Source organism: Alexandromys fortis, unplaced genomic scaffold (genome assembly GCF_014885135.2).
Source record: "Alexandromys fortis isolate MF-2015 unplaced genomic scaffold, M_Fortis_MF-2015_v1.1 scaffold_84, whole genome shotgun sequence".
Lineage (NCBI taxonomy): Eukaryota > Metazoa > Chordata > Mammalia > Rodentia > Cricetidae > Alexandromys > Alexandromys fortis.
Window position 1 is genome coordinate 7907888 of NW_026068017.1, and position 19917 is coordinate 7927804.

Genomic DNA, 19917 nt, shown 5'->3' on the forward strand with positions numbered 1-19917 from the left:
TCCCCTTGACTTCCTGCCCTGCTCTAACTCTGCGGTCTCACGCCTCTACCCAAGGCCTCCTCCAAGGACTCTTCTTCCCACACCTACTCGACCATGTCCCAAACAGTTCTGAGTTCCACTCACAGAAGGAAGTAGATTCCACTCTGATACATGCTCGAGAAATTAGCATTTGATTAAGGCCATAGCAGGTAGACACTTTTAGAGGCCAATCTCCTCCTATGAATGTCGTTTCCCTCTGTGTTCTTTATTCATTGTGTGATAAGTTCTAAGTTTCCTGAAGACTAAAAGCCAGCTCCTTCATTGGGGGCTCACACTGGTATCTGAAAACATGGAAACCAATGCTATGCTTCCACGGGAACACGGGTGAGAGGAAAAAGCCATCATTCTCCGGAAACCTGTCCCCCATGCAGCTCATTTAGAAGCTGTGGCTGAATCAGAACAAACTGCGCATTAATCTTCTCTCTGTGAGCCCTCTTCAGTCAGTCCTATCAGGGCAAACATTGGCATGTTGACTGATTCGTTATGACATGTTCTTCACCAGATTTCCTTAGAGAAAATGCTGTTTCTTATTTACCTTGGCCCTCAAGATCACTGCCTTAAGCTGCTCAGCAGAAGCCTATGGGGGAGGAGGAGAGAGAGGATCATGCGGTTAAGAGTGCTTGCTTTTCAGAGGACCAGGGGTCCATTCTAGCACCTATGGTAGGTGCCTGTGACAGCCACCTCTTCTGGACTCAGTAGTCACCTGTTTACATATATACATATATTCTCTCTCTCTCTCTCTCTCTCTCTCTCTCTCTCTCTCTCTCTCTCTCTCTCTCACACACACACACACACACACACACACACATACACAAAATAAATCATTTTTTAGAAAGCCTATTAGGTATGAGACAATAGCAAGAGAGTAGCAGGGTGGGTAAATATGATTAAAATATATAACGTGCATTTTGCAAACCTGTTGGGTGGCAGAATTAATGAGGAAACTAAAGGAAGAATAGAGGTAGAATCCAGTCGCCCACCCATCCTGACTTCATTACCAGGAGCTTCATCAGTTCCCTGATTACTCCCCCACATCTTGCTGCTGCTTTCTCTTTAATCATCCTTTTATTTATGGGGCGCCCGGCTGCTGAGAGAGCTGCCGTTCCCTGAAACTCCTTTTTCGGGAACAGTGGGAATCCCAAGAGAAATCCTGCCAGCAGCTGGAGTCTCTGCTTCCTCCAGGGGCCGGGAGATACAACTCCCTTGTTTGCAGACTCATCTGCCTGCCCTGCTCCTGGCCAACTGTGACTAAAGAAACCCAGCCAGCTGCCATGGAAGTCAGAGTCTGTTTCTGAAACTGTGGTTCTGCCTCCAACAAGGTTCCCTGGGCAGGGAGCTGAGTTTCCCTCCTTAGCACCCACTGGCTACCAGTACCCCCACAGCAGCTGCAGTGTCTGGACACTCTCAGAGTCTGAGCTCAGTACTCAACCCTGAATCCCGGGGGATGGCCATCTCCATGGAAACATGTTTCTCTGGATGAGACCAAGTGATCTGAAGGCTCTCCTTTTCCTCTTGAGTGAGACGCTGGGAGTCTTGACCAAACATGACATGTCTGAACTACAAAGTGGGGTGGAAGAAAAGGACCCCTCACAACACATATCTTCCCAAAACTGCTAGGTATTTTGGTTTTAATATTTACCTGCTGTTACCAAGCATGGTGATATGCGCATGCAACCCCAGCAGTCAGGTGGAAGAAGCAGGAAGATCTTGAGTTTGTGGACAATCTGGGCTATCTATGAGGTTCCTGGCCAGCACAGGCTGTGTAGTGAGAACCTTGTTTCAATGCCCCACCCCCTAAAAAGTTCCTGGAAGCAGAAAAACCATTGCAGTCATTCCTCTTTCAAAACTGGAAAACTGCATAACAATAACCTTTTCGGGAAGAGTTCGGCATCGACGGTCAAGTGCTTCTGAGAACTTGTGACTCTGAACTCTCGTTCCAACCCGTTTCCAATGACTGTCCTATACCATGTCATATTGGGAAAAGCTGCCTGAGCTCCCAGCCCAAGAACAGCAAGTGATCTTCTCCCAGGGGTCCAGGCTTCCTAGGACCTTGGGACCAGCCAAGACTCAGAAGGTCTCCACTCTTCCTGGCTATAATAGCTGTGGGTTGAGTTTCCCCAGTTCTGGAAGTCCCAGGGATCTTTGAATACTCCCCAGAGTTCCCTCCATAGGAAACGGGTCTTCCTCCCAGCCCTGCCCTACTCTGACATGCCCTGCTCTGTGGGGACTTGGAGTTCTGAGGTACCTGCAGGATCACTCACTGCTAGCTTGCTGGCATTGCCACCTAACAACAACCTTGGCTCTCCACAAAGCCCACTGAACTCTGCTTCGCTCACGTGATTCTAAATGAACTCCTTAACAAATTTTCATTTCACTCTCTGCTACAGACCTTCACAGAGCCGTTTCCAGTATAAAGAGCCTTTCAAATTCCTTGCCTATGGGGCTCTGCAGGCACTCCGAAATAAGTGTGGCAAACACGATTATTACTTCTCTTTCTATAGAAAAGAAAGCAGCATTCAGAGGCCAAATTACTGCGGTCCTCGGACTGTGCTCAGTGCTGATCTATGTATTTAAGGCTCTGCAAGGCTGCTTGCTCAAATATCGATTGAGGAGCCTTTATCTGTTCATCATAATGAGACCTTGCAATGATGCCAAGGGACCTGCTTACTAAAGGGAAGGCACTTTCCCCAAAGGAGTGTGAGGAACTAAGTGCTGTTCTCGATAAAAGACAGGAAAGAGATTTGGGAGCAAAAGACAGGCTCAAAAGCTGGACAGAGAAGCCTAGGATGAGCATAGAGACCCTCGTGGGCCTTTGAAAGCAGTGTCCCCCTGTGTTTTAGGGAGATAATTTGGGTGGCAATTAGGCGAATGGTTTGGTGAAGAGGAAGGCAGGTAGAGAGAGCTTGAATCGGTGCCTTTCAAACTTGATCATGCATACACCTTGCTGGAGGGTCCCATTAGTATGCGATGATTCAGTAAGTCTGAGTGCGGCCTGAGATTCTGTTTCTTCCCAGCTCCCAGGTACTGCAGCAACGTTCATCCCTTTTAGTTCTCTGGGGCTCAAATAGTCCAGGCAGCAGGCAGTGGATAATCAGACTGAAAACATAATTGGGTTTTAGACTCAAACACAGTCCCTGTACCCAGAGTGTGGTAGCGTCAGAGAGCTTATTGGAAATACAAATGGCTGGGCTTCCCTGTAGCTATTGAATCAGAAGCTGTACGGAAGGGCCAGCAATCAGTGCTTGAAGCCGTCCTCCAGGGGATCCCTGTGCAGTCAAGTCTGAGCTAGAAGATTTATGATTATCAAAGGACAGCGTTCAACTGGACGATGCAGGAGGTCACCATTGCTGGTATCTTTCTGTGCTGTGATTTTAGATATGTCTGTCACTGAGGGCTCTGCGTTACACGGCAGTCAGGGTGAACATAATTCCACTGAATGTTTAGAATGTATGTTACAGGTCTAGGGCACAGCTAAATGATAAAGAACTTGCCTGGCATGCGTGAGACTGGTGTTGAAGCCCTAGAACCACCCAACACAAATAACTGCACTCAAAAGTAGCCAAGGTAATAACTTTGTGCTATTTTTATTGCATTTTTTTAAAAATTTAAAAATTTCTTCAAGTTAAACCCAAACAATGACAACCCCCATAGTATGCTAATACCCCCTAGACAAAGAACAATAGGTAACTAATCACTGGTGAGAGAGAGAGAGAAATAGTGTTCTCCAAGGACAAGTCCCCAGTACTGAGTGGCCAGCCTTGAAATCATGTACACACAAGCAACACTAAACAAAGTCGGCAGCTTGTATTTATATCTATACATTTGTATAAATGTATATGTGTGTGTAACAACAATAATCATAGAAAAAGAGGTCGTGAATTTGAGAGGGGGTCTTGGAGATGGTACGAGAGGGATTGGAAGGAGGGAAGGGAAGGGGAAAATGGTGTGGTTATATCTTGACTAAAATTTAAAAATTACAAAAAAATAAATGAAGCTAATAAAAGGTGAGGTGGTCCCTCTAGCTACCCACCTGATGACTGTACACTGCTAATAGATGTAAGTATGTACACTGCTAATAAATGTAAGTGTATGTCTACTGCAGGATCTTTCCTTCCCAACAGAACATCCACCTGGTGGCCAAGTGGCTCGGTACCCTAGAGAAGAAGCTAGAGGAGCTCAGCGAGGAAAGTCACCCAGACTTCAGAGTCTTCATCAGTGCTGAGCCTGCACCCTCCCCTGAGGGCCACATCATTCCCCAGGGCATTCTGGAAAACTCTATTAAGATCACCAATGAACCCCCCACGGGCATGCATGCCAACTTGCACAAAGCCCTGGATAACTTCACTCAGGTACTGTCTGGGAGGGAAGGGTAAAGAGTGCCCCACCCCACAAGGGGCCAATTCAAACCCAGTGGGAAAAAAAGTGTATGCCAGGGACTGCCGATCAGCATTGACAGATGTGGGCGAATGTGCACTCTCTGGAACTGACTGGTACCCAGTGCCCACTAAGTATATCCCAGCTCTCAGTTTCTAGATATAGCTCAGGGTGCTGGGGTTAGGGCCCTTCTTATATAAGGGGGAAATTTCATGTTAACTAATATTTCAAAGTAAAAAAGGGGCTAGTTGCTATGCTTCTAATTGATATAAAACAGAATCCCATCTTCAAGCAGGAGAATGATGCTCCATTCAGCTATTTATTATCTCTGGCTAGTTCCATCCATCCTCAATCTTAAGGGATCAAATAATTTAGGTGTTGTGTAGTGGGAAGCTGGGCTTGGACTGTATCCAAAAGTTATACTCATAAAATGTGGTCTCTGGATCAGGAGCAGCACCTGGGGGAGTCAATTCCAATACAAACCCCAGGTTCCCACTCCAGAAAATGAGACTCACAGAGTCAGGCTTGAGAGCACTGTCCTCTAGAGAGACTCGGAATACCAAGGCAGAGGGCTCGGGAACATTACCACAATTCTCATTACTTGGAATCTGAGACTCATGCTGCAGAGGCGTTAAATAACCTAGGCAAGAAAAAAAAAATGACATAAAAGTCAAAGAAAAACTGTACTGTGGGATGAACAATGACGAAAAGGAAAGAAGGGGAGAACAAGAGAGGATAGGAGAAGACACAATAGCACATGTCTGTCATCTGCTGTGTGTGTGTGTGTGTGTGTGAAAGCAGAGGGAAGGGCAGGGTCTCTGAAGAGGGAAAAGAGACACAAGAGAGGGCAGTGACAGGGGAGAGTATGGGAAAATACAATCATATATGCATATGAAAGTATCATAATAAGACCTATAATTTTGTTTGCTAACCAAAAAGGTTAATTTAAAAAAATCTAAAGCCAGGCCCATGAGTGAGTAAACCCTTATGTGCAGTGTGTGCAGCTCGGGCCTCTTCTAGTCTCTCAGGAAGACACCATTTCTCATTGCTTCTCCCTGGGGAAGGGAAATACCTGAAGATGTTCATCACAGGAGGGTAGGGGCAAGGGGCCAGAGAAGTTTCATCAGAGAGGTCTTTCTCTCTGATGCTACCAGTGAGTCTCTGGTTTCCAGTCATGCTAACACACAGGTCACATCCAGGAACCTTAAGTGGGCCATCCCACACTGCTAGTCCCCAGCTAGTCCATATTAACCACCTGTGTTACTAGCCCTTTGGGCCTGGTTTAACTTACAACACGGTGAAAACAGTGGCAGAGTCTCCAAAGGTTTCGTTGACACCATGTTACAACCACAGCATGGAAGTCACGGAGTCTGAAGAAGGAAGCTTGCACAAAGGCCTGAGACTCAAAACTTGTCCATCCTCCTTTCTCATGTCTTCCTCCCGCCTACCTCCCTGATATCACCCAACAGTGAGGAGCACCACGAGGGGTTGTAGCATTATTTTAGCTTGAAATTTTGGGTAAAAAAAATACCCTGGCCATTGCAAAACAAGGCAGAAGCTAGGGTAGGCTCCTAGCCAGGGGTATTTTCCTTACTTTCCCCAGGTAATTAATTAAATTCCTAAGTACTCCTGGGTGCCAAGTACAAAGGTCAAACATCTAAAGTTTCTATCTTTACTATTCTATGTATAAGGAACATACAGGCTTACACCTAAACCCAGAGAAGCCTTGCCCTCGTAAGTGTGGAGTTGGACAGCAACACCAGCATGTAGTGCCTGTGAGCCTTGCACTGAAAACGGTAGCGATGGGAAATTTTATGTCTTGTTTGTTTTACACAGCCTTTTTTTTTTTAACTTAGAAGTCAGAGTATAGGGCAACTACATCACATGAACAAGGCTCTGGGTTCAATCCCCAGTACAAGAAGGGGCAGGGAGAGAGGATGGAAGTGGCAGTGGGGACCGTCAGAAGGGGAAAGCAGTAGAATGCTGATCTGGCTCTAGACCCACAAGCCCAGCAGCCAGCCATTCTCTGCTGCCCTGCCTTGAGGGGCTTGGACAGTTTATAGACACCCTAAGTAACTAAAGTAACTCAGTCTGAGGAGGACAGATTCATGAGGTTGTTGGCTGTTTACAGTGGAGGCCTTTGTAAATTCACCCTGCTCCCCCAGAGGCCACCTTAACCATGTGAGGGCATAAATTCCTTGGTCTCCTTTTCATTCCCACTTCCCTGATAATTACACTATTTGGGGGTGATTGTTTTATTCTAACTTTTTTTGTGAGTGCATATCACTGTCAGCCAGTCTGGGCATTAGAGGCATTTGTGCTTGAAGGCATTTTCCCACATGTTGTCAGGATTTCTTATTCCCAAATGTGTAAGAAGTACCGTAGCATCCTAGTTTATGGAGAACTGCTCTAGCCAGAAAACAGTTGTTAGCGTCTCACAAGGTACTATCTTTACCCTCCATCCCACCTCTGACCCAGAGAGGGTACCACAGAGATGCCATGTGTTCAGGAGTGTCTCATAGGAACATGAGCAATGCCAGAAGCTCCCAGTGTTTCCTGTGGCCCTGCCCCATATGAACACAGCCTGGAAGTGGCTCCTAGAAGTATGGGGACTGAATGAATCTAGTGGTGAAAGCCTTGAGAGAGCCTTTTGGGGGCTCTAGCTACTACATCTTACTCCAACATGAACAGAGACTCTCATTTAGAAAAAAAAAAAAAAAGTGTTCCCAAGGATCCGGAGATCGCCTCCCTACTATCCTCTGTCCTTCATCACCGCCATCCTCCTCAAAGTCCTCCAAGCAGGACCTCACCGACTTCCTCTGAAGTGGCGGCTGCTCCTGTCCTTCCTGTTGATTCTGTCTCCCCTTCACCCTGGGCTCCATCTCTGCCCCTCCTCATGCTCTGTGGTCACACACCCCTCCATACTGTTCACTCCTCTCCTGTCTGACCTCTCCTGCTCAGGCCATGAGGGCAGTGGGGAGCACAGATGGCCAACCATCTCTCAGTGCTGTGAGGCTGGTCCCCATCTGCCCCCTCATTTCAGAAGCTCTTCGGTACAGAAGCCAGGGGCCCCTTATCACATAGCTGGAAGGACACATCCTTATTCCATGATGGGCAGGAGAGGACAGTTTAGAGGTAAGGCTGTAGGGGCTCACACCTACCTGGGGCACAGTGACATTCATATCCACAGACCATCTGCTGCTGGCATTACCTATGCTCAGGCACCTAAGTAGTTAATCCATATGCACAAAGTCAAATCATAGACCAAATGCACTGTATGTAGCCTGAATATGAATTTTAACTCAGGGGCTGGACTGGAACTTATCTCTTCTGCACGACTGCCTCAAAATCTGAGCCCCACCTTGCCCCACCTGAGTACAACCACTAGTCCCTTCACCGGGCATCAAACCCTAAACATGACTTACCATAACCTTACCCAGTGTGAACCAGATCTTCACCACGCCCTCACCTACCACAGGTGACAGAAACGGTGTCAGCATTGTTAATGATGTTTCTCTTCCAGGACACTCTGGAAATGTGTTCCCGGGAGACGGAGTTCAAGAGCATCCTCTTCGCTCTCTGTTACTTTCACGCAGTGGTTGCCGAAAGACGCAAGTTTGGGCCACAGGGATGGAACCGGTCCTACCCTTTTAACACGGGGGACCTCGCCATCTCTGTCAATGTGCTCTACAATTTCCTGGAGGCTAACACAAAGGTATAGCGAAGGGGTATGGGTGAAGGTCATTATAATGTGGCCTTCCCAAGCACAAGGGTTGTGTGGCGTGAGAAAGGTCTAAGACCCCACACAAGTGAGATAAGGAAGTCCCAAGCCCAGGACCGACCTAAGGCTGAGACGTACTACTGTGAGGTCAGAGCACAGGAAGCAAAGGAACCCAACAGTGAGCCTCATGAGACTCCATCCAGATACTTCTCAGACCACCTGTATGTCCTCCCAGCAGAACAGCAGAACAGGGATTGTGGTTTGGGGGAAGAGACCTCATACTCACTTACTGTAAGTTCCCAACCCAACTTGATTAGGTGCCCACTGGGGCAGAGCTCCTCCCGTGGCCGTGGTTTTGCCACGGGTGGAGAAAAGGCCAAATTCATACTTTAGTCAGCCTCCTCTTGGTTGCTTCCATTTCAGAGAAACTTCTGCTAACAAAGACTTCTACCTAAGGGACTGCTCATACCATCAAGGATCCTACTGTCTGGAGCATCAGCAAGGCCACAGGCTCAAACGCCCTGAGAAATCCTGCCTAGAGTCCTAAATCCTGGGAAGCGCAGCCTCTTAGCTTCTCCCCTTTGTTAGTTGGCTTGTCTCAAATGCCTTCCCTCCCTAACTCTTATCCCAGAGATCTTCTAAGCTGTCTTTTATTGGCTGTGAACTTTCAGAAGGGGACAACTGATCCTGTTATCAACGTCAGAAGATTTTAAAAGGGTCACAGTCCTCACTTCCTCCATTTGAGGTTCATTGCCTGTGTGAAGGGCTCCTAGGGAAAGCCTGCTATAATTCTTCAAGCCTTTAGTGATAGCCCCAAGCGTACCTAATACTGCCAGGCTCTGGGAGCAGTTTTTTTTTTTTTTTTTTTTATTTTTGTTTTTGTTTTTCGAGACAGGGTTTCTCTGTGGCTTTGGAGCCTGTCCTGGAACTAGCTCTGTAGACCAGGCTGGTCTCGAACTCACAGAGATCCGCCTGCCTCTGCCTCCCGAGTGCTAGAATTAAAGGCGTGCGCCACCATCGCCCGGCTCAAAAGACATCATTTTTATCTCAGGAAGTATCCAGCCCCAAAGCTTGTGGGGAAACCATTCTTTCCTGCTCTCTCCCCTGTAACTCAGGTGCCCTATGATGACTTGCGCTACCTGTTTGGTGAGATCATGTATGGGGGCCACATCACAGACGACTGGGACAGGAGACTCTGCAGAACCTACCTGGAGGAATTCATTCGGCCGGAAATGCTAGAAGGAGAGCTGTCTCTGGCTCCGGGGTTCCCACTTCCGGGCAACATGGACTACAGTGGTTATCATCAGGTGAGGTACTGCTGTGTTTACAGCAGTGTGGTGGTCTCAAGGGGAACGGGGGGACTGAGTATTCCTCCTGTCTGCCCTGCACAGCGCAGCCTACACATGCTCACACTGGAACAAGATTGGGGCCAGAAAAGGATGACCAGAAGAGCTGAGCATATTTTAACCTTGCTCTCTGCCCCTCTAGCTTGCTTTGCTCAACTCAAGAGGCTCAGGATTTCCAGCCTCAAGTTAAAGAGAAATTGAGCATGGGGATCTTTGTATCCTTGGTGTTTAGTTCCACAATTCTGTTTGTTAATCTTTTCTACAAATAGCACATGGGGCAGTTATTTACTTGTTTTTATCCAAGATGTTGACAAAAACAACATTAATAGGGAAAACTCTCAGGTAAGAACTTCGAGAAAAAAATGATCTTGTGTCCAGATCAGTCTCTCCTCCCATATCCTATTGGTTGCTATGGACACAGACATATACACTCACATAAAAGAAAGGTCTTTTCTTACTATCATTTCAGTTTTCTTGTGCTATTGTTGTATTTATTTTTAAAGCATTCAGCTCTCTTTTTAACCTGCCATGAGAAATCTACTGAGAGATAATGGAGGGGGGCAAAAAGATTTTTAGACTTTAAAGCAGTCTCAAAGGAGTCTCAAAGGAATGAAAACTTAACACAGTTTATACAAAATTTAAGGGAACAGAGTGGTCATAGAAACTTTAGAAAACATCTAATTCTAAAACTTAAGAATCATAATCATAGAAGTCATTTGATCCAGAAGAGTCATACCTAAAAGAAGAAATTCAAAACTAGGGTTCTCCTTGTGAGAAATAAGAAAGTTCTAACACCTTGAGAGGCTTTGCCAAAGATAGTGGTGCAAGAGCATCCCCTGGTGTCTGAACAATCCACCTGCCAGAGCAGCATCCTTGAGGAGGCCTGGTCCTTGCGTCCCACAGTAGTGGGACTGGCACATTCCTAAAGGGCAAAGGTAATCTGCCAGATCAGAGATGGTTCCAGGGCCCCTGCCGAGGGTCCGGCAATGCAAGGAAAATCACAAAATTGCCTTTAAAGAACAAGCAACATTTAAACTAGTCAGTAACACCACCAAGAGATCTCAAAGCCCCTTGAGGAGCTTAACTGGTGTTATAGTCTTCACCTTAAAAAAAAAAAAAAAAGGCTGCGAAGGGTACACAAAACAGGAGGTGAAGAAAGCGACTTTTATAAACACAGCAAGATTCTTAGGCAGTCTGTCCGTGGCTACCAGAACCAGAGATGTGTTTGGGGGACACCGTGCTGGGAGTGTGAGCCTTTCAGTTTACAGCCAAGCTGCCTACCACCGAGAGGTCACATGCATATTTTGTATGGGAGTCATGGGGAACTGGTCTGGTGTGATGTGAGAATGACGTCTAGAGCAGACTGGGGGAAACTGCGCCCAGTGGGTGAAATATGCTATGGTCTTCCACCAGAGTGTTGGTGCCGTGTCCCACAGCGGACCTTGCAGACAAGTTACCCACTCTTTGGCTGCTCTCTCCCTTGGTTTCAGTATATCGATGCCGAGTTGCCCCCAGAGTCTCCCTACCTGTACGGCCTCCACCCGAATGCCGAGATCGGCTTTCTAACCCAGATATCGGAAAAGCTCTTCCGAACGGTGCTGGAGATGCAACCTCGGGACCACCAAGTTGGAGATGGAGCCGGCATTACAAGGGAAGAAAAGGTGCGTGGTGGGTTATTGCCTGTGATAGTTTGGGGACTCCCAAGGCTTGCAAGAAGACGCCTTCTTCCGCTAACACTAGCAGATGGCCTTGCCAGTTCAAAGTCAGATTTCGTTTAGCCAGGCTGTTGAAATGAAGGAAGCTCGGGACTGAGCAGCAAGGACATGGGGGCGTTGATACCAACTTCTGGATTTTTGTGGGCAAAGTAAAGAATGAAGCTGTGGTTAATTGCAAAACACCTTTCTACTCAGCTACCAACCAGAGCCCCTCTGGGCAGCCACAGTTCTATCATGGTGAATGACCTCCAGTCCCTGTGATAATGGACACTAAATGCTTCAAGCGCAAAGCTAGTGAGAAATTAATGCAGAAAACAAAGTAGGGTGACTGGCATATGGGTTTGAGAAGAACCAAAGGCAAAGTGGGGAGGGGGGCTTAACATGATGTTGGGGGAACAGAAGACTGAAGAATGGGCCACCAGAGTGAAATTTATTGATAATCTTTTTCTGAGACAGTGAATTCTACTCAGAAGAGACAGTGAATTCTACTCAGAAGAGATATGTGTCTGCAACCCACATCCACCCCAGGGCACTGCCAGGTCCCTCTAACTAGTGGCTCTCAACCTTCCTAATGCTGCGACCCTTTAATATAGTTCCTCATGTTGAGATAACCCCTAACCATAAAATTATTCCCTGGCTACTTCATCACATTAATGGTGCTACTGTTCTGAATTGTAGACATTTGGTGTGGGGACACCTATCCACAGGTTGAGAACCATTGCTCTACCTGGAGCCACCAGGGGGCTCACAAGTAAACAGCTTTGGAAGATTAGGGTAGAAAAGCTGGGTACTTACCAAACATTCACGTCTCAGGCAGATTCTGCAAAAGCAAACTGACTGACACTGAGGGAGCTAGACTTTTGTTAAACGTTGGGAGTGATATGCTTCAAACAGGAGTTAAAGAAGTTATTATATGGCTAAGAATGAACTAAGGGTTGGAAAGTCTAACTCTAAGGGGGATGGGTAAGCTCAGTGGTAGAGCACTTGCCTGGCATGCGCAAGGCCCCTAAGGTCAGTCTTCAGATCCCAGAAAAAAGGGAATTCTGAGTGTTAGGAAGCTGTTGGCTGACACATCTCTGTGACCAGAATACCCAACAGAGACAGCTTAGGAAGAGCTTGCTTTGGCTGATGGCTTCAGAGGGATTTCTGCTCCCACAGCATGGAAGGCAGTGTAGATAGAAGGGCTCTGTCCATGGTGGGAGCATGGGATAGATATGTTCTTCACACTGGAATAGACCCTGAAGCAGAGCGAGCATGGTCAGAAGCAGAGGTGAAGAACAGACCCCAGTGGCCTTCTTTCGCCAGCAAGGCCCTACCTACTGCCCAGAGATCTGCAGCCTTCAAAACGAATCCATGGGGTACGTTTCAGATTCAAACCATGGCACAGGGTTAAACCCAGGAGTTTAGTACATTAATGACTTTGATGTAAATGAGCACATTAATTAGCCTTTCCACCATTCCATGTGTAACATAAAGTCAGAAGATGAGGAGAAGCAGCGAGTCACCCAGAAAGAAAAATGCCCTTGTTTCTGGCCACAGCCAGGACGTGTAAGTAATGGACAGGAGAACTGAAGCAAGGTTCAGCTCCCATCATGCATAGCATACATTCAGGTTATTGGGCGCACATCCCATCATGCCTTGTCCCACTCCTCAGAATTGTTTTGCAGTTGGTTCTTCTGTTCTTACAGCTCACCCACGCTTCTGAAACCTTGACCCAAGTCTATTACTGCTATGTTTTCACCTCCATGAGGGGAAGCTGTGAGTCTAAAAGAAGGAGAGAAGGGCAAGGGTTGGAAAGACTAGGGAGGAGACAAACCGTGTCCACCATACTTTAACCCAAGTGGGTTTCATTGAGGACCATTTAGGGCAAACAGATCTGCTAATAGCCAGGAGGAGGGCATCCTGTACATCCTCTGCTAAGACCACTATAATGAAATTCCACTACCCAGGTAACTTGTAAAAGAGAGCCATGTCCTCATATACCTGCAAACTAGAGTCCCCATTAATCACAGGTGGGTGTGATTGTCTGAGGCATCACTTCTTTCTTGCAGTGGCCACTTCCTTAACTATGTCCTCATGTGGCCTTGTTTCCTTTCTTGTGTGTACCCAAACCTCCTCCTCTTCACTAATAAGATTGGATTGGGGCCAACTTTAATGGCCCCATTACCACATAATTTCCTCTGTAAAGGTCTGCGCTCAAATCCAGTCATATTCTGAGATACTGAAGATTTGGGTTCAATATCCGAACCTAGAGGAGACTCTGATCTGCCAGAGCAGTGGTCTTCTCCAGTAGTGTTCTGGGATACAAGCCTTTCTCCCGTCTGTAGTGATGAAGCAGTTTGATGCTCAAGGACATGATTTATTGGGGCTGAAAAAAAAAGCCATTTGGAGAAAAGTAAACCAGATTCCTCATACTTTGATGAAAGTATAGCTTAAATTTCTCAAATATTTAAATGCAAAACAGGAAAACCACAAATGCATTGTCTGACCTGTTGTAGCATTGTCTGACCTGTTGTAGCAGTGTCTTTATGAAGGTACTCTTAGAGACCTCAAAGTCTGCTACTTGTGATGGATCGAATTTCTTTAAGACCTAGAGAGCTGGCTTACAAATTAAGTGTGGGAGGAGAGGAGGGAGTGGGAGCTGGGATTGGTATGTAAAGTGGAAAAAGGAGAGTTTGTTTTCTTTTTTAAAATAATAAAATTGCTGGGCAGTGGTGGACACCTTTAATCCCAGCACTCAGGAGGCAGATCTCAGTGAGTTCAAGGCCAGCATGGTCTTCATAGCAAGTTCCAAGCCAGCCAGGGCTACAAAGTGAAATCCTGTCTCAATAAGTAAATAAATAAAAGATCTATAAGGACAGCTCTGTAGCTCAGTGGTAGAGTGCTTGCCTAGCATGCATACCCCGGTTCAATCCCCAGTACTAAGGGGGAGAAAAAGATTAGAAGACAGAGAGAGAGATGTATATGTACATGTGTGTGGAGAGAAAGAGAGAGACTGATAGGCATGGTGGTGGGTGGGTGAGTTGATAAATGCATAAATGACAATTGTCAAGTGAATGTGACTGGCTGGCTGATGACTGAAAAGACAAAGTGTTCTGTATATTGAAGGAAATCTGCACGACCCAGTCAAATATTGGCAGCTTAACAGCATTTTCCCTCTTATAAGACGATTCTAGAAGGTGTTTTTCTTTATTTCTGGTAAATATGTATTTACTTTCCTAAAGAGAAGAAAAAGCAAAGGTGTTGGTTTATGGAAATGAAGTAGAGCTAATCCCTTGGAACCCACCCATCCCCTCTGAAAGACCCCTAGGGCTCCCTGAGCAGTCCTCCTTTGTCTGTGCCCAGCTCCTCCCCAGGCCTCCAGACCCCTTCTGACCTGATGAGAAGCAGGAAAGAACTGTGTCCCCATCCTCCTGTATTCTAGAGCAATGCCTCCAGACCATCTTTTTATCTCTTTGTGAGTCACCGCCAAATGGCTGCTCACTGATACAGAACTGTTTCTTCAATCCCACTCCAGAGACAGAAATATAATATAAACTTAGCCGTTTGTCTCCGGCCCTGGCAGCAGCTTTCAGGTACCATTAAGATTCTATTCTACTTTTTGCTCTGACAGCAACCAGAAACCCATTTGGCATGGGGTGATAGGCTCTTGGTTTCCTTTTTTCTACCATCAGCTCTTTTCCTGGGGAATGGATCGTGTGTTAGCAATTCAAGGCAAGGTGAATATTAATCACCCTTTACATTTATATAGTCCTTTAAAGCTTTCAGATGCTGTGACATCCATCAGCTCATTTGATTTGATCTTCAAGTCAACCCTGGGAGTTGGGGGAGGGGAGCAGGTCAAGACTCTAGTGGATATGCTCATGGATGAAAACCTGAGACCTAACTGACTTGCTTGCATCCCATGAGGACTGAGTAAGGAAATGCTTGGGCTGATGACTGTGTCCAGAAAGATGGGGAGGAAATAATTTCTCAAAAGAGATAGAGGCCTGCTGTTGGAGGAAGGGATGGAGATGTCAGAGCCAACAAAGCCCAGGCCAGTGCAAGCCTCTGGAGCTCAGCTCTTAGGACGTGGAGGGCTTGTGCTTGCTCACCTGCTCCCTTCCTGCTCCTCCTCTGCTACTCTGCTGCCCATATGGCCATTATGTATGCACAGCTTCATTTGTCTTTCTCTGCTAACAAACCTCCCTAGTTTACTCATTTACTCCAAAATGGCAGACTCGGCCTGCAAGTGCTTGCCCCTAGATAACCCACAATCTCTGTACCTCACTTCCAATTTTCTAGAAGAGAAATCCAGGTTATTCTGGCTCCCCTGATCTAATAAGCTGATAGTGTGGGGAAAGGGGGGGAAGTCTCCTCAATATCCACACCTCCTTGTGGATGCCAAAGTCTCAAATGCCTTTTATGTTGATGGCTTAGTATCTACATATAAGTTATGCACATCCTCTGGTATACTTTTATACAGTGCTGGGCCTCCTACATGCTAGGCAAGTACTTTACTGAACTATAGCCCATCCATTTCATATTCCTTAAATCTCCCCTAGATTAGTTACAATGTCTAAAGTTGTGCAAACAGTTATACTGTCTATGAAATAATGAAAAGGCATGCTTGATTTTTGATACATGGTTCACTGGACCTGGCATATGGGAACCGCTGACTTGGAAGGCTGTGGATGTGTGCATGGGCACGCACGCACACACACACACACACACGTTACAGGTGCTCATCACCGCAGCCCGTGTGATCACCGCAGCCCGTGTGACCTACAAGGGGCATCTTAGGTCAGAGTCTTATGGCTTTCCACTTTAGTTCCTGTGGCTAACTGGGTCAGCTTGTGAGTTTTTCAACCTCAGTTCTTAGAAAGGTGTGTTTATCTTTTTAAGCTGGTGACACAAGTCACAGAGAACTAGCCAGCCTCTGGAGAGAAGTGTCCTGAGGTCACTCCTCAACCCTGGCCTAGCTGACTTCAGCAAGCAAACTGGAGTGTGATGAGAGGCGGGGCAGCAGGTGATTGGTGACTGTCATCTAATGTCCATTACAGGAGGATGGAATCCCTTCATTAAAAACAAACAAAACTGAGAATTTCAAACAACCTATTTTGATCATATTCACCCCCCACTCCTTCCTCTAACTCCTTATTCAAAACTCTCATCTTCATATACCCTCAATCCATGTCTTTTTTTTTTTTTTAATAACCAACTCAGGGGTAGAAGCTGACTCCCTTAATCTTTTGCAAGCAACCACAGCTGTTATTGAGTTTAAAAGTACGAAGTCCTATCATGTCCTGACATTGCTTTGCTCAGGTCCTCACCAGCTTCTGGCTATTACAGTCTTCTTGCCCCCTCTCCTGCAATGGTCCCGATCCCTGAAGTGATACAGATGTCCCATGTGTGACTAAGCACCCCACACTCACTTATCCTCAGCACTTTGACTGGTTTTGAGTTTCTGTGCTAACCCTCATCTCCTGTACAGAGCAACTTCTCTGCTGAGGCCGAAGAGCTACACTACTCTATAGGTAGAGAACTATGGATTTAGAAGGCAGTTTGATACTATGTCCATTTAGCAGATTAATAAAGGTAGAAGCCTAATACCCACGGAGCTTGTGAGGTTATTGGCCAGATTTACCATACCAGGTATATCTTTCCATGGAGTCCCTCCTTAACCCCATATTTTCTACCATGGGAACAGGTCAAGACCCTTCTGGAAGAAATACTGGATCGGGTGGCCGATGAGTTTAACATCCCAGAGCTCATGGCCAAGGTGGAGGAACGCACCCCCTACATTGTAGTTGCCTTCCAGGAGTGTGAACGCATGAACATCCTCACCAGAGAGATCCGGCGCTCACTAGGAGAGCTGCACCTCGGTTTACAGGTGAGCAGGAGAAACACTGCCAGAGGACATGGCTGTAACCCACAGGGACAGAGTGGCAGACACCAGGGGGCCTGGGAGCTGAAGGGCCACTGTTCTGAAGCCATCTAAATGCTTGAAAGGTGTCACTCCACAGAAGCTGGAGTCTAGCCCTGGGGACATCTATCTGAAAGAATCAGCATAGTGCTCGGTCCCTATTCAGTGTGGTCTTCTACAAGTGAAATCTTTAATAAAAAGAGTTATTATCTCTGGCAGGCAGAACAGCTCAATGCAAGAGCTTGCCCAGCATACACAAGGCCCTGAGTTTGACCCCCAGTGTCTTAGAAGTATGTCTATTATCCAGGAACTGGCCTTGTAGCTTACAGTGAACACTCAGCTAGGCCCCAAAAGCCAAGTCTGGATTCTGCTGGTGCTTTGTGGCTAGCTTTTGGGGTTACAAAATCACAGTCGTGTGTAAAAAAATACAACTGAATTTTCTACATGTAGACACCTAAAGAAAGTACCAAGTAGCACAAAATCTACGACTATTCTAATTTTTCTTTTAATCTCCAACCCCCACACACATGCACAATGTGGACAGAAGGAAGTAATATAGAAGATGAAATGGGAATGCCTGGGCTATTGGGGACAGGCAGTGTTTGATGGCTTTAAAGTTCTGTGCCAGGATATAATCAGATAAACGCAAAATTCCACAGCAATCTCAAATGTAAACCAGGCCCTTGCCTGTCATATTTTGCATCTCCAGTCCTGGGGAAGTAGGTATACAGTGGCAATTATCTTGAATAGGTTTGCTGCAGTCATAACTTATTGACGCCATGCAATTTGGAGCAGGCTATTTACCCATTCGACTTCCAATTTGTTCACTCATTTTTCTTCTAAGAACCTTCACTGTGGCTCTGTGTAGTCAATCATGAAGAATGACTGTGCAGAGACAGAAAAGCAGTACAGAGTTTCACTCCTTTCAGGCTAGTTCCCACAATGTTGATTGATGGGCTCTGTGGGGAAGGATACAGATAGGCAGAAGAGGAGCCTTCCCTGCCAGGTCAGCCTGACGGAAGGTGGAGTTTGTAAACAGGCTAAAGGAGGAAGCAGGTAAAGACCCTGAGATCATGGAAGGCTGCGGAGAAGGCGGCACAGAGAGACCTTTGAGGAAAGGTAGATAGGGACAGTTGGGGACAAAAGGACAGGGCTGCTAAGGATCAGAACAGAGGACTCAGAGCCTTCTAGTGTTCACCTAGACAAAGAACAGTGTAAGTAAGGTGAACTTCGAGAAGGTGATACAATGACCTAGAAGTAGTGAGCAGCCTGTATGACCTGGAGGGTAGTATCCAATCAGAATCCTCTCGAGGAAACAGTTTCATGAGGGCAGTCCCGAGTAGCCTGGCCATCAGACTCACAACACATTCTCCCATCTCTATCTCCGTCCAGCGGTCCTACTGTTGTCCCTGATGACTTCACGGGGAAGCCCTATAAGCAGTGCCAGATGACCCTGGGAGTGAGTGCAGCTTCTGAGGCACAGCATGGATGCACCCCACGGCAAAAGGAGGCAGAGTACGGAGCAGGGAAAGCAGCGGCTACAGCAGGAGGCTGGCTAGGATATAGAGCACACCAGCACCTGCTAGATGCAACAGTGGGGAAGTCAGCTTCCAAGCTTGGGGAAAAGGGTCTTAGGTGACCTGCTGATCTTCCCCTTTGTCCTTTGCTTCTCTTCAGCAGACATGTCCCCACTCAAGGCTGCTGCTGGTTCAGTGTAGGAAAAAGTGGCCATCTCCAGTCCCCTAGCACACAAGCCAAGCCAAATGATATCCTGAACCGGGCACCACAGTTACAAATGCCTGACCCTTTGAGTCATTAGCCAAACACTCTTAGCCTTTGTGATAAAAATGAACTGACTGGCTATAAAAACCACATGCCCAGAAAGACCTGGCTGAGCTGACAGATACAGCCCTGTAAGCCTGGAGCGTCTCAGAGCACACAGAATGTGGGTAGAGATGAAATCTGGGGGAAAGGCAGCCGGCCACAGACACGTTCCACAGAGAGGATTTCTCTCGGGAACTCACCACTGTCAGACATCTGGCTCTTGGCCTCCCTAGGTGTTCTCATTCTCATTAGCCAGATGCACAAAAGCCTCATCTACAACATTTTTAAATGGTGCTTCATTTTTCCCACTCTTTGTAATTTTCAACAAAACACATGTGATAGATTATTTAGAAAATTCTCTTCCTAAAGGGGAAAACATGAGAATCCAAGTTTTTAGATTGTCCAATACAGTAGATACTAATGTAAGTGACACATCAGATTTCAAAGAGAGAAGACCAAAAACTACAAAATGTCATTAATAATTTACATTGATTGTATATCCAAACATTTGGCATATTGCATTAAAAGGAACATTAGAGAAATTAAACTTACCTGTTTCATGCTTTGAAATGCAGCTGCCAGAAAACCTCAGAACCCCCATGGGTCCCATTTCATTTGGCTAGCCTGACATCTGGGCATGTCTGGAACGTCTCATTATTCAAATGATGGATGGCCTTGGCTTTTTCCATTAGGCTTTAGTTTTTCTAAATTTGTGAAATGTTCAAATGCAAAAGCTGGCTCTGGGTCTTGACTCCTGCAGACTATGTTGACTTTCAGATCAAATGTAAGGGGCATCATGTTCTTCTGGTCCTTTGAATCATCACCCATTCAGCAGCTACCCAGGGCTGATACCTTTAGCTATCTTGTTCTCTACCAGAAACTAAAATGAGTTAGCCACTGTGAAAGATGTGGGACTCTTATTCTACTTCCTGGTGATTTATATTAATGAAATCTAGTGGCCAGGGGTAATGATGTGCGTGTGTGTGTCTATGT

The 19917-nt window shown here is 46.4% G+C and overlaps 1 protein-coding gene across 1 annotated transcript in view; it reads left to right on the forward strand.

The window, feature by feature from the left end:
- Dnah9 (dynein axonemal heavy chain 9) overlaps nt 1–19917 on the forward strand; it is a 328862-nt gene that overhangs the window by 300179 nt on the left and 8766 nt on the right. Inside the window, 5 exon segments of the mRNA XM_050162584.1 lie at nt 4161–4388; nt 7937–8128; nt 9250–9441; nt 10971–11141; nt 16885–17067. Of these exon segments, the coding sequence (XP_050018541.1) occupies nt 4161–4388; nt 7937–8128; nt 9250–9441; nt 10971–11141; nt 16885–17067 (966 nt within the window).